The sequence below is a fragment of the Gymnoscopelus microlampas genome (assembly GCF_963454915.1).
Source record: "Gymnoscopelus microlampas genome assembly, chromosome: 18".
Classification (NCBI taxonomy): domain Eukaryota; kingdom Metazoa; phylum Chordata; class Actinopteri; order Myctophiformes; family Myctophidae; genus Gymnoscopelus; species Gymnoscopelus microlampas.
Genome location: NC_139955.1, coordinates 17,798,822 through 17,820,807, shown reverse-complemented (window position 1 = coordinate 17,820,807; position 21,986 = coordinate 17,798,822). Strand labels below are relative to the sequence as shown.

The 21,986-nt window shown below is 39.8% G+C and overlaps 2 protein-coding genes across 2 annotated transcripts in view; one reads left to right on the top strand and one right to left on the bottom strand.

Annotated features, from left to right (window-relative positions):
- Positions 1-21,986, top strand: part of LOC311033760 (hepatitis A virus cellular receptor 1 homolog) — a 487,428-nt gene that overhangs the window by 350,995 nt on the left and 114,447 nt on the right. The gene's annotated exons all lie outside the window — the stretch shown is intronic.
- The window catches only part of col23a1b (collagen type XXIII alpha 1 chain b), a 181,877-nt gene continuing 162,219 nt past the window's right edge, over positions 2,329-21,986 (bottom strand). Inside the window, exons 11-31 of the mRNA XM_084041417.1 lie at positions 19,870-19,896; positions 19,729-19,755; positions 18,583-18,636; positions 18,405-18,464; positions 17,897-17,941; positions 17,722-17,799; positions 17,498-17,521; positions 14,685-14,729; positions 14,422-14,466; positions 12,238-12,318; positions 12,093-12,146; positions 11,836-11,901; positions 11,448-11,474; positions 11,269-11,328; positions 10,307-10,378; positions 10,186-10,212; positions 9,559-9,612; positions 9,213-9,299; positions 8,700-8,810; positions 7,836-7,874; positions 2,329-6,650 (exon numbers count right to left, since the gene is read on the bottom strand). Coding sequence (XP_083897543.1) covers positions 6,600-6,650; positions 7,836-7,874; positions 8,700-8,810; positions 9,213-9,299; positions 9,559-9,612; positions 10,186-10,212; positions 10,307-10,378; positions 11,269-11,328; positions 11,448-11,474; positions 11,836-11,901; positions 12,093-12,146; positions 12,238-12,318; positions 14,422-14,466; positions 14,685-14,729; positions 17,498-17,521; positions 17,722-17,799; positions 17,897-17,941; positions 18,405-18,464; positions 18,583-18,636; positions 19,729-19,755; positions 19,870-19,896 — 1,134 coding nt within the window. The 3' untranslated portion in view covers positions 2,329-6,599. The remainder of the gene's footprint in view (positions 6,651-7,835; positions 7,875-8,699; positions 8,811-9,212; positions 9,300-9,558; positions 9,613-10,185; positions 10,213-10,306; positions 10,379-11,268; positions 11,329-11,447; positions 11,475-11,835; positions 11,902-12,092; positions 12,147-12,237; positions 12,319-14,421; positions 14,467-14,684; positions 14,730-17,497; positions 17,522-17,721; positions 17,800-17,896; positions 17,942-18,404; positions 18,465-18,582; positions 18,637-19,728; positions 19,756-19,869; positions 19,897-21,986) is intronic.

Below are 21,986 nucleotides of genomic sequence, written 5' to 3'. Positions count from 1 at the left end.
CGTTTCCTAATGTTATTAAACCAGTGAACTAACAAATAAAAGCCTGGAAAATATAAGCCATCTGAAAATATTTTATGCCAGGGACCCCCATACAAGATTTGTTTTGCTAAAATGTTTCAAAAATATTAATTTTACCCCAAATTTTCTTCAAGATCTTTTGGGGAAATAGCCGATCTAAAAGCTCACAACGTGTCGCATTGCGACACGTTGTGAGCTTGTAGATCTGCTATTTAAAAAAAAAATCTTGCCAATGTATTATGCGAAGGGCTCGCTTCTTTTGGGCTTGTTTTCATAGACCGGTTGCTTATTTATCTCACACAACATCTGGCAACACTAATTGTTTCTTCCATAGGTTTCTAAACTCTATGGTTTCTTCCTTCACCCATATTGGGCCATCTCTAGATTAATACTGTATAATGTAGAGATATAAATGGATTCTAGGATTATTTCACATACTTACATAAAATAAATGTCACTAATGCAAAACTCACTGTTTCCACGTTTTACACAGATTGCAGTTTATATGTTAAAATGTCTTTAGTATACAACATCTGACCTCTGATAACCGTGTAGCAGGCCTATATGCATTCACTGATAGTTGCCTATAATTTGATCATATTATCATATTACTATTTATTATTCTAAAATTCTTTTTCAGTGTACTCGGTTTGAAATTCATACATTTAACATTGCTGACTAGTCACTGCAAGTCACATTTAGAAGTATGTAAAAGATGGTGTCATTCAGATCGTTTAGTTTAGCAGCAGATGATGTGGGGAGTGAATTCAGAATTACAAAACATAAGAGTCTGAGATCCTGCTATGACAGATATAAAGTCTTGTTCCGAATTCAAGAGTGTGGTGAACTGTTTCAACTTCTGTCTCAAGGTGTTGCATTTCTTCAAAAGGGCCTCAAAATAATATGCAGTAGGCTACCTTCCTACATAGCGTCCTTTGTAATTATAAGATCATGAACTGAAGCACTGATTCTTAGAGCTCTCATCCTTCATCAGGGCAGGATCATGAATCCATGGTCCCATGGGTCTGTAGCCTCACTAGACCAAATGGTCTGACGCTGTCCGAGTTATGCCAAGGACAATATTCGGGTGCCAAATAGACACACACACGCACGCACGCACGCACGCACGCACGCACGCACGCACGCACGCACGCACACACACACACACACACACACACACACACACACACACACACACACACACACAGATTCCGTAAATAAGGGTATAGATGTCACTCAGTGACTGATGTATCACCTCTGCAATGCATGTCATGATACTGTACATTATGAAAGCATTAATACAATAACTGTTTTTAAATGTCAACTAGGTATAGGTCATTGTTTTATTTGTATGTTACACAAATATAGTTTTTATCAGCAAGGGTAAAACCCATTACCTTTACCTTTTAAAATGGCAAATAAAGTTTTTATATTATATTTCTAATAATGAAATACAATATTCTATGTTGTATCTGCCAAAGGCATAACATTTTGTCATAGACATTGGCAAGGAAAGGAAGAAGTACTTAAAACAGACAATGACTTATGGAATAACACAAAACACCCACTCACTGACATTTATGACCTTCTCACCTTGTACAGTGAGAAAGAGACGGTTCTTCATCAACCATGCAGTATAGAACCTCTAACAGATAACAAGCTATGGTGCTTTAAAGCCTAACACATGCAGTATGTACATCAGCTCTTCCAGTAGTGACCAGCCATGTGCCATCAAAAAACAGTTGTTCTACACAGTATTATAAAGAAGGTCAAGGGGCTTGGGCAACCAGAAATATTTAACTGTTGGGACCCTGGGCAGAAAATCCCATGGCGCCCTTCTGATCGACTTGAATAAGCCCTCAGGGGCCCTCTATTGCTCTGAACCCCAGGTAGTTGCCTACTTTGCCTCTTCATAAAATGTAGGCCTACCTATTTATGTCTTTTAGCTTCTGAAATTCAGGGAGAGGCTCTGGAATAGTGGGGTTAAGTTGGCCCAATTTTCTAAAGGGCACTCCTGAACTTTGGGCCTCCGTGATTGGACCTGGCAGGCCAGTTTAGAGCTCCAGCTCTGGCTATAAATTGTGCTTTACCAATGAACATGTCAACTGTTGTAGTTAGGTGAACAAATAAAAAATGAAAATGGCGAAAAATAGTATTAATTTGGTAATTGTAGCTGATCTTTGAATTACATACTTGATGAATAGCATCATTATGCATTAAATCATAGAAATATAATAAAAGATATTGCATGATATTTAATTCAGTGTCAAGCAATATTCCCAAATAAACATCAAAACATTGTTTGGAGATCTTATTTATTTCAGTCTACATGTTGAATTGACCAGATTTCACATAATGCATAGTTAGACGACGAGAAGTTACAAAAATAGCTTAATTCCTTTACAACCAAATACACAACCAAATAAACATACTCACAATGTCAAGCTAATACTGTGATATTTGTACTATACCAAACTGCATTCTGATATAATTAAACTTATAGTAGCCTTTAAAAATGAAACTGATAGAATCTGCAAAAGAAATAAACACATATAAAAATGTAAGTGACAGATTAACTATCAGCTTCCAATAAAATCACAGCTAGAACTGTGTTGAGATTTAACTAAATTCCTGGTTCCAATTAAAACATAGCTCTATACAGTATACCATTCAACAGTTCTCTTATCAGGTTTACACCTCAGTGATTGTATCTCATTGATGTTTAGTCATTTATTTATTCATGTAATTTATTTAACAATAGTACATTAATCCAGGGTTCGATTTGGGGGGATAGGAGGAAATCCATGCTTCTGCTTTTGATATCCCCACTCTAGTCATTCATTTTGGTGGGGATGGCTTTATCCTGTTTCTGGTCTGAATTAAAAACAGTTATCTTTTTGTGAACTCTAGACTGTTTGATTATGTTTGATAATATCATAATTTAACATTTTAATTTAAACAAAAATTGGATGTTAACCACATTAACACTGGCGTCCCTATCTTGTGCAAATTTGATATTTGTTATTTAGTTTTTCTTTAAAGGAGTAGTTCACCCAAAAAATGATTTATTTTCTATCAACTGCACACCCCATGAAGCCTTGAATTCATGGATTTATTTTTGTTTTTGTTGCATTCCTAAGCTAATAATTTGATTCCCTTCTCCTACCGGCTAGTGTATCTGGTAGGAGACACAAAGTAGATTATTTGTGTCTCCTACCGGAAATACACCCGGTCATCAAATTATTGGCTTAGGAATGCCACAAAAACAAAAATAAATCCATGAATCCAAGACTTCATAGGGTGTGCAATTGATAGAAAATAATTAATTTTTTGGGTGAACTCCTCCTTTAATTCTAAAATAGCAAAAATAGATCTACAAGCTCATAAACCTTGCATTGCGACATGCTGTGAGCTTGTAGATCAGCTATTTTTGCCCCCCCCCCCTCTGTTTTTTTAAGTGTGTTGTTTTTAACACATGAATCACAGCAGTCAGATGGAAGACGACATGGTGAGTACTTTACATCACAAATATATCAGTGTGGGCAAAGTGTCTCCTTTGCCCATTTTTGGCACAAGTTGCAAAAAGAATGTAAGAATAAGTGGACAAGTTAGCACTCTAAAGTCTATGACTTTTTGCCCTCAATTGAGAATTGTTTTGGGAGGGGCTGAGAAAATGTGTGAGGTGAGGTGGCCTACTGTAGTTGTAGGGACTTAAAACAGCAAACACTAACGGCAAAGTTAATGGCAAAGTGCCATCCTCATTAAGCAGTACTGGCCCACTGTCACTACACAAGTACTTGTCAATGTTTCAAGTGAACAAATTGCCTCATGTTGAATATAGAGCAAGCATTTAGGTTATGTAAGTGGATAAAAGAGATATGTCACACTGATGAAGCATTATCTTTTTTTTTTAAATGCATGTACCCATGTGAGTTCATGACTAGTCTACTGGCTGACCAGAGTATCCACACAGTATTGTGGCTCACTTTCCCTCGTCAGTGGATGACTCTTCTTTAGCACAGTGATTCCCTAACGTTCTAGCTTGGGACCCAAATGAGAAATTTGATCTCCCCGAGACCCATACTAGTGATAAATAGTGAGTTTTTTTCTTCTTAAATTTTTTTGAATTTCTTTGATGTTTTAAATGTATTCATTTGAATTTGTTTTTAATGTTTTTGCGACCACAAAATTGGGTCCGCAACCCAAAAAACAGGTCCCAACTCACGGTTTAGGAAACACTGCTTTAGCACATATGGTGGTATGCAGACTAAAAAATGTAATATTCATCCCAGTGAGGGATAGATTTGAGATGGGCCGTGTGAAAATGGATAGACAGAGAAAGCTTTAGGCTTAGTGGAACAGAGGCAATGTTAAAGCGTGACATAGCCTTACAATAACTTAAAACTGTATTTAATGAAGGACATTATGCCGAACCGAAGATTGTTAGTCAAGCATATAACATGCAAATTCTTCTTGCCATACCAATGACTACTTTCATTCTTGTATCAAAATGTGCAATTAGTATCAATAGAAAAAGTCCATACTGATGTCAACCTCAAAGTAAAAATAACTGACAAATGTAAATAGAATCTCAAAATGTGATTACAGACAATCTCCCTCCTTACTCTATGAGTAAATATCCCAACAACTTAATTGTGGTAAAGCCAAATGCTTTATTCCTATACTACCCATTGCCCATTTATCAGAATGTGTGTGTGTGCGTGCGTGCGTGCGTGCGTGTGTGTGTGCGTGTGTGTCAAAGAATGTGCGAATAAAATAATGCCAATGTGTGGATGCAATATAGCAAACAGCTGGTAAGAGCCTTAAAAATGCCTTTAGACAACTACAACCCTTCAAGAAGTGGCAACCAAAAGAAAACATTGAAATCCATTGTTACAGTAATCAAATAAAAAACACAAAATGCAAAATAGCTGACAATTAAGAACATTGTGTCAAGCTCTGTTTCTGTATAGACAAAAAGAACAGTTACAATTTAAAAAAAAAAGGTTTTGGATACAAGTCATAATTAACACTTTAGTCCTTAAGTCCAAGTCCAATTGATTAACATTGATTAAAAATGTCCAAGCACACAATAAAATGTTAAGTCAGCAGCAAAACCTCCTTCTGTTCAGAAGATCTGGAGACAGTACTTCATCACACTGATCAAATATTACTCAACCCCAAGTGAAAGTTGCTCAGTCAAATTTGTACTTGAGTACTTAAGTACTGGTACAGTTAGCTTTTGGAAATACCTCAGTATTCAAAAATTACAAATTACATTTTCTTTTTAATATCAATGTATTGCTGGATTGAAATTTTGACATTTTCCATCCCAAAAATATAACAATAAAACTGAAATTACAGCTCTACAAGCTCACAACGCGTTAAATTGTGATGCGTTAAGAGCTTGTAGATCTGATATTTTCACTAGGCCTATTTGAAATAGGGCTTAAGTGGTTAATACATAATATAGGCTACTTTTCCCTTCCTAGAAATGTAGTGGAGTCAAAATCACAATATTTGTCTTTGAAATGTAGTGGAGCGAAAGTCACAAGTATCCAAAAATACAAATATGCAAGTAATGTACAGATATAAAAAAAATGTACAGTACTGAAGTAAATGTACTTAGTTACTGTCCACCACTGTTAATTGATTTAAATTCATTAAAACAGGGGCCAATCTGATATTAATGTTAATAAATGTCTAAGATGAAATACTGCAACATCATAAATACTGTAGTAAATGGTTCCTTCAATTTTTGCTTTGAATCTAACACTCAGCATGCACTGTTTATATCATACAAACGTGTCCATGCACAGGAATGCAAAAATGTAACTTGCCTAGAATAGTATAGAATAGAGTAGAATAGAAAAAAATAATTAGTACAAAACAAAACAACACACTAGTCACAACCACCAGAAGTGTAAGCCATCAAGAAAACATAAACTGACCTTGACCTGACCTTGATCAAATGGAAAGATTTGTATAAGCTGCACTACGCGAATAAAATGAAACAATATTGTAGTTACATTTCTGTTTGTTTGTTTGTTCTAGAAAGTTCTAGAGTGACAACAAGCCACAAAGGCCTTCAGGATGCTAAACAGCACTGTCTTGTCATGATCATGCACTTCATTAGTGAAAACCTTAATAATAAAAGAGCAAACCATATCATATACAATACATCTGTGGGGTTAAACCCTCCCTATGTGCCAGTGGTCACAGTGACCCAGAGGAGCAAACTTCAACTGAGTAATATCAATAACCGTGTGTGTGTGTGTGTGTGTGTGTGTGTGTGTGTGTGTGTGTGTGTGTGTGTGTGTGTGTGTGTGTGTGTGTGTGCGAGTGTGCGTGCGTGCGTGCGTGCGTGCGTGCGTGCATGTGTGTCCTCCTCAGGTGAATGTGGAAATGCAGTGCTCTCTGTCGCCACCTCCTGGTGAATTTCCATAATGGAGGATATCTGAGTGTTCATTAGGTCAGGAGGACATAGTGGCGTTCCATGGCTTGCCACATGTCACAAAGGGCAGTCTGTCCCTTTGTGTTCTCTGTCCACGTCTTCTTTGGCCTCCGGGCCGCGTCTCCCCTCAGGGCTGAGAGAGACGTTTGCGTTTGAGCTTCTGTCTCGCCATCTCCTCCTTTCAGAGAAGAGAGAGATGAGAAGAGACCACTGACCCACACTCCTCTGTCTGTCTGTTTGTCTGTCTGTCTGACACACCAGGAGATCTGTCCATAGCCACTCCCATGCAGCGTTAATGATCAACAAGTCCGACTCTGTTAGTTAGTAAGGCAGCTTCGTCCCCACACTCTCTCTACGCATCCAGGTGCACTGTCCTTCATATTAGGAGTCTGATCGTCAGTTCAATTCCCCCTCGTTCATGAGGTTGGATGAATTTTCACCATCACTGGCTATCAAATACTTCATACTTCAAGAGTTTATGAGTTAAAAAAGAAAGTCCTATACATCCAGTCTTGATAATACTGTTGACTCCAAAAGATGTCCTCAATAGAAAAAAATGATCTCAATATATTATATAAAATGTTTTGTAAAATGGAAAAAAGGGTGTGGGGGGTATTCAGCTGCAATATATACCATATCAATATGATCAATATGTACAGATGCCATGCCGCTGGTTAGTTATCACTGCAAAAGAAGAAGAGCAAGTATTGATTATGATTATTGATTATGAGTAGGGCTTCATATCACAAACCAAATAACAGCTACCCACTAAAGTCAGCAGGAATCCATCCATTTCAAACAATCATGCTTTTCAATTACAAGCTCAGACAGCCGAATGTACTTACAAAATGCCCCTGTAGCAAATCAAAGTCAAACCATTAATTTAATGCTGGTAATCATTCCACAATTCTCAAAGGTTGCTTCTATTCAAGACATTTTGTGACTACAGATGTTAGCTGGACTACAATCGCATGACCGTGCCAACTACTGTCACAAGAAATGCTCATCACTTCATTAGCCATTTATGCTTCAGGCTAGGGCTGGGCGATACGGACAACATCAAATATCACAACATTTTCGACCAATTACCTCAATATCGATATTGTGACGATAAAATCATATTGTGACAATATAATTTTTCTTTTACATTTTTAAAGCTTTTAAAAAATAGCTAAAATAGCCGATCTACAAGCTCACAATGTGTCACATCTAAATAAGGTTTAAATGATTAAAACCAGGAAAAGACAACACTTATGCCATATTACGATATTCAAAATCCCAGGTGATATCTAGTCTCATCATGATATGCAATATATTGCCCAGCCCTACTTCAGGCCACATCTGTGCATTTCTTTACACTCACCTTGTGCCAACAGCCTGGTATGGGCAATCCGTCATGTCCCTGAGGAGTGACAACAGTGGTGAGCACAGTGCAGCAGCAATTATTAAAGCTTCAATCTGTAAGTTGTATGTACATTTCTTTCTTTCTCCAGATGGAAAGAGGTCATCACAACAATGTTCAAACTGCTATAAGGATGGCAGTGCTATAAATATGGCAGTTCAATCTGATGCGCAGTCGGCTTTAAATAACTTTATTGACATCGTTAACCAGTCGGTGTCCTACCCGGCACCAGAGTAGAAACTTCTCAATGTAGGAAGACCACCTCCAACCACTGCAGATGTGCTAGTTATATTGTATTAACAGCATGTTATTAATAAAAATGTGTCCTGGATTTTAGCTTGATCATTAGTGATTGATGTGAAGTGAAACACATGCTTCAATATTGAGTTGTAAAAAATAAGCAGTGATTTCAATCATTCTGAACCACAAAAACATAACTGATGACAGTTAATTTTAACAAACAGAAGAAATCAGACTAATATGTGGTTGGCAATAACACTATGATGTAACATACTACTGTGTAGCTTCTTGTCTTGTCAAAGTAATGCAAAAGGGATTTGAGAAGAGAAGATGACACAAGAGAAGAGAAGAGAAGAGAAGAGAAGAGAAGAGAAGAGAAGAGAAGAGAAGAGAAGAGAAGAGAAGAGAAGAGAAGAGAAGAGAAGAGAAGAGAAGAGAAGAGAAGAGAAGAGAAGAGAAGAGAAGAGAAGAGAAGAGAAGCAGTATAGCGTAGAGTTATGATAGCTAATGTAGATAAGGAATAGGACAGACAAATATAGCAGCAATACATGAGAAGCCAGGAGGAAAGAGACATAGATACTGTACCAGAGGACAGGGGGCCTCAGAGCCAGAAGAAGGCAGAAGAGGAGGAGGAGGAGGATGAGGAGGAGCAGAGCGCTCAGCATCCTCAGAAAGATGTTTGGGTGCATCACAACCCTGTCAGCAAGAGCCAGCCAACTGTTACACATCATAGCATCATGAAGAAGATTCACAGAGCAATGAGCACATATAGCAGGAGGTAACATACACAACACTGAGAGTGCAGGGAAACATTTCTTAACGGTAATTCATACCACTGCGATTTTTCTCAGACGTTCTAGTGCTTAAAACTACGCTCCGTCGACAATGGCAGACCTACAAGCTCACAATGCGTAACAGATGTGACGCATTGAGAGCTTGTGGATCGGCTCTTTAGTTTGCCGTCGTACGGCAAAGTATAAATAGGGCTTAAAATGTTTTCGTCGCAGATCTTTGGTCTTAACTAGGCTTGCGTGTGTGTGTGTGTGTGTGTGTGTGTGTGTGTGTGTGTGTGTGTGTGATAGTATGGAGGTAGCGTACCACAGGACAGGGTTGGTCCAGACCCGGGGGCCCCTGTTCTCCTTTCTGCCCCTTCAGACCTCTCCTACCCACTCCTCCCCTGTCACCCTGGAGACAACAAATACAATTACAAACACAACGTCTTTGCTATTTTTAAATTAGTTCTGACAAAAAAATAGGGACACCAAGTATAAAGTGGTTAACGTATGGTAATATAATACATTCTTTCTTATTTTTCTATTGTCTAATTCACTCCACATCACACAATGAAGTCCAAGACTTCATTGTGTGATATGGAGAACACAAGCCGCACCCTCTTGATTTTGAACCATTGACCTGTAAACCTGCAATCGTCTTGTCCATTTACCTTCTCTCCTCTTTCTCCTTGCCCCCCTTTCTCTCCAATCAGTCCTGGGAAGCCCTGGTGATGAAAGGATGAAAGTCGGTGTGGAATACAGGATGGCAGAATAATAAATACCTGTCCAATGACCACTCTTAACCAGCTACGTACAGTATATACCTCGATGACCAGACTCCCCAAGCATCTACAGTAAACTAGGTCCACAATTTTTTCTCTCTCTCCCCCTCTACCCCACATATCTTCGTTGTAAATAGCAGATATACAAGCTTGTAGAGTAGACCTACTATTTACACCAAATTTCGCCCCCAGAATAGGGTCCAAGCCCTATGTACTTGTGCGACGAATAGCGATAATAGCCGTTCTACAAGCTCATGTTGTGAGCTGTGATCTGCTACTTTCACTATTTTTGAAAATTTTAACTAAAGAAAATAATCTTTAAATGACATGTCCAGAATAGGGGCGCCAGGTTGAAAGTGTTTAATAGTCATCAAAATCAAGACTTTGAGCTCCATGTTTTTGACTAATTCATCTTCAGTAGGCCTACATTTGACTTTGCTTTGAAATATCTAATTTATATACAGCTGCGGCAGAAATAAGTGACATTAGATGCATATTTATATACTGTATACTTACATCCATTCCAGTTTCCCCTGATCTACCCTGTGAACACATAATCACATTGCAATCATTTCAAATGTCCCACAAAATCAAATACTAGAATAGAAAAATCCCATCAAACATGTTCATTGCTCACTTTATCTCCCTTGGCTCCAGGAAGCCCTACCAAACCAGTTTGCCCAGTTGGTCCATGAGGACCGTCCAAACCCTAGTAAAACACAATCATCATCATCATCATCATCATCATCATTATCATCATAGACTCCTGGTAGTGTCATGTCAACACCACTTTTTTCAAATATGATTTTGGCAATATCACTTTATGAACTAAATAACTAAATCTACATCGAAAAGAGCCAATGTGACTCTTAACAAGAATGATTTGGAATAAATTATATAGGCACAGGCTTCACTGCCTTTTCTCTCTCACCAAGTAAAAACACCATAGTTATGTAAAAAAACAAAACACCCAGGTCCGTTCTGAATATACGTCCAACACAGGACGGTGTGAACACAAACCAGACCAGATGAAAAATGCAACAATGTAATTTGGTTCTTGATCCGGACCTTTTTAGCGGACTTTAGGTGTGAATAAGAAAGGCACCCGAGTGTTGAACCGAATTCTGAGCATGGGAACGAATTGCAGCATCTCATTGGCTGTGAATCGGGATAATGATCAAAAGGTTGCGGTAAAGTGCCCAGTGACGTCACTCAGGATGTCTGTTTATAGGGTCCCAGGCTGTGCCATGTCCTAGTCTAGGCATGGTAACAACTCTATAGCAAAAGACGTTTCTAACAGAGTTTCCTTACGCACACACGTGTTTTTGTTGGTGAGCAGGTCGCAAGAGTCTTAGGCCAATCATGAATTCATGATGTTGAAAAAAAGATACATTGGGTCATATTTCCAAATAAATCCTGTTTAAAGGGGGGCAGGTGTGTTGTGACTGGCAAAAGTGACCACAACCCTTGTTATCATCAATTTAATCATTATCTTCAACATCATCTTTATCATTGGCAAGTTCCTCTGCAGTCCTCCATTTCTATCATAGATATTGTCACACCTTGTTGAGGCCTTCAATAATAGAGCTAGCTACTCACTCTGAGACCAGGTGTACCAGCGTCTCCCTTCTCTCCCCTCATTGTGTCTCCAGGCTCTCCCTGCATCAGAACAGACATCAGAACAGACACACTTTCCTCAGTCATACACCTAGCATGACAGTACTATTGGTCAACTCAACATACAACATACGTCTAATTCCAGGGCCCTAGAGTCTTACCTTGGGACCAGGCATTCCATGATGTCCCTGAAAGGCATGGTGCACTGTGTGAGTGTGTTATACATATTGATGGGGGTAACAGTGATTATGTATACTTGTAACACAGTCAAGTTGGAACTCTCTACAGTGCTACGCATGAGCGGTTTTGGTTTGGCAGCATGATGCCTAGCAGTCATGTTATAAACGCAATAATACAGCCAAGGCTACAAACATTATATATATACAGTACATAATATAGTAGTAATTAGATCCTTTTGTTGTCTTTCATGGACATTTATGTATCCACCTTTGTGAACCAATGATGTGAAAAATCTAATCTAATCTAATCTAATCTAATCTAATCTAATCTAAACTAAACTAATGGATACTGATGTATCAATTCACTCACCATGAATCCTGGAGGTCCTGGAGGCCCAGGTGGACCTGGAGCTCCAGGCTCGGAGATCATCTGAACCTGGACACACAGACACACTGCCTCAATAGAAGTTATTTCTGTTGAGATATGTATTAGGTGTCACGCCACACTGGTGAGTTGCCACACTGTGTGTGTGTGTGTGTGTGTGTGTGTGTGTGTGTGTGTGTGTGTGTGTGTGTGTGTGTGTGTGTGTGTGTGTGTGTGTGTGTGTGTGTGTGTGTTCCACTGACCATGTTATCTTCCAGTCTGCAGTCACCTTTCTCTCCCTTTTGCGCGTCCATTCCCTGAGCCACACAGACCAAGAACCACAATGTTAACATGACAGCTGTGTCACACACTTTAAATACCTTTTACAATACATCCTTCACTACTCACAGCAGGTCCAAAAAGCCCCATCTCTCCTTTCTCTCCTCTTTCTCCTGTTGGTCCTGTCAAACCCATGTCACCTTTCGGTCCCTAGTGGAAGAGCAGAATGACAAGGTGCCTAGTAAGCTCATGAGGAACAGAGAACCTAAAACTATTTCATAAAAGGGAAACTTTGGCTGATTTCCACCTGAATCAAGGTTCAAGGGTTTTGTCTCATGCTTACATGAAATGCTTCTACTTAGAGCTTCCTCAACACTGTGGATAAAATAATAGTAATACTAATTATAGTCATAAAATAAAGAAAAACAAGAACATTCCAAATCCAATTAATAAAGTAAAATTGCACAATATAATTTATATTGTGCAATATACAAATATATTGTCCATGAAAGACAACAAAAGGATCTAATTACTACTATATTATGTACTGTATATATACTCTATAATGTTTGTATGTATATATACTGTATACACCTGGTGTAAAGGTTGCACATACTGTAGCTATATAGTAAAACAAGATGGGGTGTAATAGCATGAATCCCATGTGCTCTGATATCCGGCTTGTCTGACTGACGTGCAAGCAATCCTTTTGTTTTCTTTCTCTATTTATTTATTTACTTACACTTTGCATGATTTCATCTGTAGCGAGGTATTAGGTTGTAGGCAAAATTACAATAAAGGTGCCTTCTAACAGCTTTTATAATGTACTAAAAGTCTAGGCCGCTATGCGGCCCTCACATCTAGAGTTACGCCCGATAAAAAAAAGATCAGTCATCTCCAAATTTGGGCACATTTCCAGCCCGATCCAAGCCTTGTTAAATATTTATTTTAAATATAAAACACGTGTGGAGGTAATAAGTTGGCCTACTGGCAGCGTGCACATGTAATTTGGCGCTGATTGACCGTTTGGTTGCGAGTGTAGCTCAGGACGAACAGATGTACAGTACTGACCATCTTATAGACGGCTATCTAAAAATGTAATCCTGTACATTCCATACAGTCTATATACTGTATACATAATGGAGATATACATAGGCTAAAAATAATCCTATTGTTGTTGTCGGGTTGTGTGAAAATCTGAGAAATATGTAATGTGTTCTATATGTTGTAACATTGTGACCAAGCCCTTCACACACAGAACGTTATGTGTTGTGTCCGATTTCCACATGTTCTCCTAACTAGATAATGATATAGGATGAAAGTTGCCCTTTAACATTTCATAAGAACTACCACATCTTCGACTACAGGAGGCCTCCCAGAGATCACTCTCCCATCCAGATCGGGGGCGCTGCAGTGGAGAGGGTCAGAGAGTTCAAATTCCTGGGGGTGCACATCACTGAAGATCTCACCTGCATGGGCAGTGCAGACGAGTGGTGAAGAAAGCACAACAACGCCTCTACTTTCTCAGAAAACTGAAGAAAGCTGGCATGGGTCCAAAAGTCCTATAAGGGTCCTAAGGGTGCCTACAGAGGCACCACAGAGAGCATCCTGACTGGCTGCTGCACTGCCTGGTACGGCAGCTGCATCGACCTCAACCACAAGGCAATGTAGAGGGTTGTGCAGACAGCCGAACACATCAGCGGATGTGATCTCCCCCCCATCCAAGCCCTGTACAACGAACGCTGTGTCAGCAAAGCTCGAGGAATCATCAAAGATCTAAACCATCCCAACCACAGACTGTTTGAGATGTTGCCGCATGGAAAACGGCTACGCAGTCTCAAAGCTACTGGCAATAGACTGCAAAAAAGCTTCTTTCCACATACATTCAGGTACATGAACGATCTGACAAGAACCAGAACAAAACAGGGCAAAGGGAAATGCTAACCACCCCCCATTCGTCCTTGCACTATTATGCTTGAACTGCACCTACCTAATCTGCTATATATAGAATATACTGTGAAGTTGTTTACACAAAGTTAGGTGGCAGCACATGCAGCACATGCACATTTGATGATGCTCTATTTTATTCTCTTTTTACTCTTTTTTTCTTTTCTTTGAATCTTTTTATGATTTCTATCATTATTCTGTTGTTGTTATTATCTATGCTGCTGCATTGTCTGAAGGAAGCCAAACCAAAATAAGTTTTACTCTTATGTACCTGTACACAAGATGTAACAATAAAGTACAACCTTGAACCTTGAACCCTTGAACCTTGAACCATCTATCTTCAATCTGGTACATTTGCTACCGTACCTTCTCCCCATCCTCTCCTGAAGGTCCAGGTAAACCAAGCTCCCCCTGACAGGTGAAAGATAAGTTAGATTATCCTGTAATCTTATGAGATATAATGCATTATATCACAACTCAACATGACTGGCTTGAATGTGTCCAGACTCCAGACACATTCTGGTTACAAACAGGACCACAGCTTCCAAACAAATTCAGAAGTCATATGATGGTCCAGATGTTTGATGTTCATGATTACACATCTCACAGGAAGATTGAAAATTCCTTACTTTTTCGCCTGGAGGTCCACGTAACCCAGGTGGACCAGGTGGACCCTGGAAGAAGAAAGAGACATGATGAACAACACATCTACAAATACACAACATTAACTGTCTAATTTATTGCGTTTACTTTAAAAATATCTATCCATGTTTAATGACACTAGTGCTTTCTCAAGCATTCACACAGATGCGCAGCTGTTTGATGTGTGAATCATATAGGTGTTTGACCCTAGGAACTTGTAGGGAATTCACTCAGAGCCCTGCTCTGGCGCCAATATAAAGCAATAGTAAAATCCTGCCTGATTTCTCAACCGAATCAGGCCTGACAGTAAACAAATCTGATGATTCTTGTTCCTTCTTCGCTCTGTCACACTGATGAGGACCAGCTTTGTTAGGGATGCATTGATACAATTAGGCCTTAAATGGCTGCAAAATGGCACAGAATGTGGTTTATGCTACACAATGTCGTTGACCGCAAATTTCACACTGGAACAGTTCAGTGGAGGTTTCTATCATCGAGCAAATAAGGAGACACAGAGCCTTTATGTAAGCTTTGTCTTTATTTTTAGCATCCATGATTGTATGGTCATCTCAAAAGTAGATAGGGGCGGGGGGGTGCTGAAACAATGGGTAATGATTAGTCCAACATGCAAGATTCCTGAATAAAATGAAATGTCCTCAGGGCTTCATAGGGCTAGCAGATGATGGATCCATATCTAGCGGTTCTATCTGGAGTCCATACTGTCTTCTCTGGTGACGGATGGTTCTCTTACATCATGCCCTTTACTCTCCTCTAGAGCCACAAAGCAACACTTGTTGCCCGACCCTCTGAAGTGTGCCGCCATCTTGAAGTAATAAAAGATGGAAATAACACTCCCTCCCAGAGGTGAACATGCTTATTTCTCCTCCTCCGAGTTTGTGGTTGTCCGTTGGCAAAGCCATGGCAACAGACAGATGTTTTCCCAACAACTATTGTCTTAGACTATTCCATCACCCAACAGTGGTAGCCACCCACGCAGATAATTATGCTAAAAGCCATGAAATTAAATTGGGGAATATAATAAATCCAGTATATTTCAGTCTTGTGTTCAGCACTAAATTCATCATTGACTAGAATTTCACCACAGATGTGAAATGTGGCTTTTTCACACAAACAAGTCAAGGGATAGCAAAACAGGTTGCACACATGGTGCGCAATGAGAAACTCACGCACAATTTCTCTCTCTCTCTCTCTCTCTCCCTCTAAAACCATCTGACTGAACTGAGGCCAACCGATCCAGATTGGCCCCAGACTATTGATAAGATCTCAGGTCAGACTCCTCTGTAACTAGCTCACAAGGCTCTCCATAGTATTGCATGCAGGGGCCCATTTCACACTGGCCTCACAGGGGCTGAATGCATGGTGTTTTTTAATCAAATACACACTCCACTGCAGAGATAAGCATCTGTTATTAGCATGTAGCACGGTACATGGCAGTATCAATGTGCTCTGTGTAGAAGAGATGGATTCTATTCCACTGCAGGCTTTTGCATCTCCACTGATCTATGGAACAGCACAATGCATGCAGGGTATGACGGTCTTCCAGTCTGCTAGCATCACACCACCGCCATAGCATGTTACAACTCAAACACACATATCCTCAGGCAATAAAATAAAATGCCACAAGAAACACACATCAACGCAATAGCTGCCACATTTCACGTGCCCCTTTAAGGTCCGTCCACATCAGGAATGGTAACTATAAAGATAACTATAACGATAATGACGTGAGCATTCACACTGATGAACGATAATGTTCTGTAACATGTTGAACGTGAGTGATGTGTTGAACGTGATGCCCTGTACATTTGGATGGAGTTTTTATTTTTTGACGTTATGTCAGTGTTTTTATTATTCATCAAATCACTGTGAAAGTGATCCCAGCTGTGCTGGTGTTGTTGTTATAGTTGTGGTGTGGATAACGATGGGACGATATGAACACGATTATTGCGGCCAAAATAATTGCGGTTAACAATATTATCGCGATAATCAAAATATGCTTAAAACTCTTGTTAACCACTTGCACTCCAGCATCCATATTCTGGGGGGAATATTAACCAAAAATAGCAGATCTACAGTACAAGCGCTTGTAGATCTGCTATTTTTGCCGAAAATATTTGGTATAAACGGGAAAAAAACAGCCTAGAGCCAACTCTGGTCCAGTGTATGACGAAGGACAATTTCCCGATAAATTAAAATCTCTGCGATATGATTATTGTGAGCGCTTTCATCGCGATAAACGACAACAATTATCGTCCCATCCATTTTTTTAAATGACATGTTCATACGGTATTTATAGTTATTGTAGAGCATTCACCTACTGTAATGCTCGCTCTGTAGTTAATGTGCCTCAGCAGCCACCGTACATTCTATCGTACTTCACTTGCGCAAGCCGGTTGTTGTTCCTGTATTCTACATGAGAGCGTTTAGTAAACTGAAGTCGGTTTATAAAGTATTCCCTCCGTAAAGTCATTCTACAGTTATACTGTAGGTATCGTTCTTGGTATGGACAGACCTTCAGGCTGTAGAATATCCGATGGAGCAATGCAGATGTGTTGTATTTGCTGGGATGTGTTGCATCCTGTACTGTATGTAATTATGTATTAGGGGCTGCCTGTTAGACTGGGGGTGTTCGGTTACATGGCGTGACATTCAATACATCTGATGTCAGGAGTGTACCTACTGAATAAACAAACACACCCACACCCATGGGATGAACAGAGATCACAGGCACAATCATTTTGCTGACATATCACACCAACAAGGCCATGCAGTAGATTACCGCAACACTGATGCTGCTGATTGCCTGTCAGGAAGAAACGGCAATGTGTTCAGTTTGCCTATTTCGGGTCTTGACAAAAAACAGAAATGTTTCATACCAGGTTCCCATTCCATGGCACCATTTAAGTTGTGGCCTGAATCCTAACGTGCTCCACACACTGAAGTATGATTTAATAAATAATCCCATTTGCATGTAGAGGACCAGATGGGTATTGTGGTGCTCACCTGGAAAGCATCCAGGAGCTTCCCGTTGAAGTCAATGATGTCTGAGGAGCCTGCAACTCCCTTTTCCCCAGGATAACCCTGACAGAGCCAAGAGAAAGAAGTGGGATAAAGATACTCGGATAAACACACAGCGAGCCCACTGCATGATGGGTACAATTTTGGACCAAACACATACCATGGGTCCATGGGGTCCGTGGTCACCGACATCCCCTTTGTCACCCTTTGAGATTTGAATACACACAAGTTATAGATGGTGGTTTATTTTAAGGTTGTCTATAAAAATGTATTCAAATATATTGCATTAAGATAAAACAAAATCTAAATGGCAAGCTACCATTACGACCACTACTACTATTACTGCCACTACAACTGTTACTGCATGTACTGCTAGTACTACCACTATTACTACTGCTATAACTACTGTTACTGCTAATGCATATTGTACTGCTAGTACTAATACAATTAGGACTACTATAACTGCTGCCACTGTAACTGTTACTGCATGCATGCATTACTACTATTAATGCTAGTGCATGTATTACTAGTAGTAGTACTACTACTACTACTACTACTACTACTACTATCACTACTGACATTATTACTTTTACTGCTATGGCATGTATTGAATGTACTACTAGACTATTATTACTACTGCTGCTAATATTAATAATAAAGTCTTCTACCTTGAATCCTGGCAGTCCATCCAATCCCCTCTCTCCTTTCTCTCCAGCACCTGCCTCACCCTATTGCAACATGCAGGAGAGGAAAAGGTCAGTGTAAGAGAGGGTAGATAAATAGTGTAAAATATTCATACTGTTAGTACACTGTATATGGTCATTGAGTAGTAGAGTTCATTTTTACCTTTCCCCCTGGAGGGCCCTGCGGTCCAGGATAGCCAGGCTCACCATCTTCTCCCTGTTGACACACAAGGGTTAGCAGTGGTCAAGAACTGGACACACTTAAACCCTAGCATCCCTATTCTGGGCAAGTCATAATCGGCAAACATCCAGCAAAAACATCTGCTCTAAAAGTTTATAGAAAAGCATTTTTTTTTTACATTGAAAGCAATTTGATGCAACAAAGTATATAGGGTTTAAGTTATGTTAAGTTAAGTCACCCTTTATTGGCTATATTTCTATTTAATACTACTGTATAACGTAATTGGAATTAATCCGTTTTGCCTATCTCTCTTCTAGAAGGACACACTCATATATACAGCAGCCACATGTATTTGTACATACACCTCCTCAGAAAGGTCAGAGTGCAGGGTAGAACTCAGTATGATGTTCCCTGGTGCAGTTGAATGCCTTGCTCATGGGGTTGGGGTGTGTTTCGGAGTGGTGGACACTATAGACGTAACACCAGACACTGTCTACCTGGCAACTCACAGCTAGAATACATCCAAAAGATTTACTTTTTTTAGTTTGTTTTCTATAGGCCTACACTGTTTCCATCTTGTTATTAGTGGAGCCACTTTATTGGATATTAATTAAATTTGTTTCGTTTTAAATCTACAATCCAAGTCTTATGTCCGTTGTCTCCCACTCCTGATGGAGAGAGGTAATCCAAACTATAATGGCTACACATCACAAGTGTCCAATCCAGTGCGCTGTCTATTCAAATAACTTCTCCTACCCGACACTGGGGTCTAAATGTCTCAATGGAAGAGTAGGGAGGGAGACCACCTCCAACCACTGCAGATGTGCCAGTTATATTTTATTAACATACTCTACCATACAGTTTTATTCATTAAGATAAGTCCCTGATTTAGATGTATTCATTGTTTTATTTCTTAGTTTTTTATTAAAAAAAAGAAATGTTGAATTTTGTGTTTGTATTTGTAAATTCATTGTACAACTTTTTCCTTGATGACCAATAGGAAGGCCAACTGTCATTAGGTTCATTGACTGGTCTTTCTCCATACTTCTGGCTAAAGGGCTTCCTTGTGTTTCAAGAGGTAAAGGATGACAAGTTAGAAACCATGATAAGTGGAATCAGTGATCTTACTGGCTTTCCAGACAACCCCTGCGCTCCCTGAAAGAAATGTCAGATATAAGAGAAGAAATATAAGATTACTCAGGTCTTAACAGCCAGCATGTTTGATGAACAACAAATTGATTGTTTAGTAAACTCAGAACTTGGACTCACCTCAACGCCATCACGACCTGGAAAACCCTGTAGATTAGAAGAAAGGAAAAAGGTAATACAATGTTATGGTGAACTTTGATAAATAGCCACTAGATGTCAGTGTTGACTGGTTTTTAACCACTTTCACCCTGTCATCCCTGGTGTGAGCATGTCATTTATGTTTCAAAAAGCAAAAATAGACACTGGTACAGAAGCGCTTAGATTGGCTATTTTTGCTATTTATATAGAACTTAAAGGTCCACTATGTAACTATATATGTGCATGTATACTGTACCAGATGGATATGCTATGTGTATACATATGTATATATATTTTGTTTGATCTATCTCTTTCTCCTTGCTCTGCCCCCCCCCCCCTCTTCTTTTGTCTTTCTGAAAATAACAAAGACAATTGAGCTTTCATCCACTTCTTTACACCTGTAAACCTGTGATGTGACAATAAAGTTGATTCTGAATCTGATACAGCACATTATGGCCCATACACATTAAAAAAAGTTGCATTTATGAGCAACACACATCCCACCCTTCCCTGACTCTGTAGACTCACTGCTAGTTTTATAGTATTATTTGGTAGGGTATGACGACCAGTGGCTGCCATCCAGGCAATGAAGCTGTGGCAAACAGGACATAAAGTTAACACGTAGGAGAAAAGTACAAATTTGACAAAGCAACATGGCAACCTTTTCGCCATGTAGATGCCTGTCACTGGTCATACCCTAATAATACAGTAAAGCCTCTAGCAGTGAAACCACTGACTCTACAGAGTCAGGGAAGGGTGGGAGTTATTGTTTGTAAATGCAAATGTCTTATTTGTATGTGTTATACAGTATAGTTATTAAAACGTTACATAGTGGAGCTTTAGGTGGTTAAATAGAGCCTGGTCTCGCATTCATCAAGCGCCTCAGAGTGATTTAACCTTTTAAAGAGAAAGATATGAACACGGGGCCCCAGTCAGGACTCATACTCTGCACAGCTTGATGAATGAGGCCCCAGGTCTCTCTTTATAATAAAGCCCTGTAACTGGATGTAGACCTGCGTGTAAAAGATCTGCTGTGTAATTTCCCCTCCCAGTGCAAAAAAGAACACTACTGTTATGCTGTGTGTGTGTGTCACACTCACACACACACACACACACACACACACACACACACACACACACACACACACACACACACACACACACACACACACACACACACACACACACACACACACACACACACACACACACACACACACACAGAGTCAGAACTCTGACTGTAAATCCAGTATCATATTCTGGCATATATCCATTAGTGCTTTGGTAATCAGAGCTATTGTGTGTACAAATGAAAGTTTATGTAAATACTGTGTGTGTGTGTGTGTGTGTGTGTGTGTGTGTGTGTGTGTGTGTGTGTGTGTGTGTGTGTGTGTGTGTGTGTGTGTGTGTGTGTGCATGCCAGGTGGGCTTGTACTCTGAGCAGTTCAACATCTGCTGTGAAGTCATCCATAGCACAGCTATAGGGGGGATCTTGTGTAAGAGCGCCCTCTCTCTCCCTCACACACACACACACACACACACACACACACACACACACACACACACACACACACACACACACACACACACACACACACACACACACACACACACACACACACACACACACACACACACACACACACACACACACACACACACACACACACACAGCTGTCCGTTTGCAGGGATTGCCGTGTGTTTATCCGTTTCCTCAAGTAGTTCCTCCGTACGCCGTAATAAATGTTATAAATGTTATCATAAGTTGGAGGTTATTAGCCCCTTTCTCTTATTTCAGAATTATAATCAGAAGCTACGCAGTGAGGTTTTCCATCTGGTGTTCATCCTTCTGCTCTCCCCACAAAACACACAGCCTCGTCCTGTTCTGTTCTCCTGTTTCATCCTAGATCATCCCAGAAGCCTCCAGACACAGGTCTCCATCAGGACATCTTTACTCCACACATCCACAAGATGTATTTTCTCTAGACCAGACCTGGCTCCAATTACGTTCCAAATATATACTATACATAATATATATTACACTATATGTTTTGATTGGCTAAAGTTTGCATGAATTAACTATTAGGCACGGCGGTGGC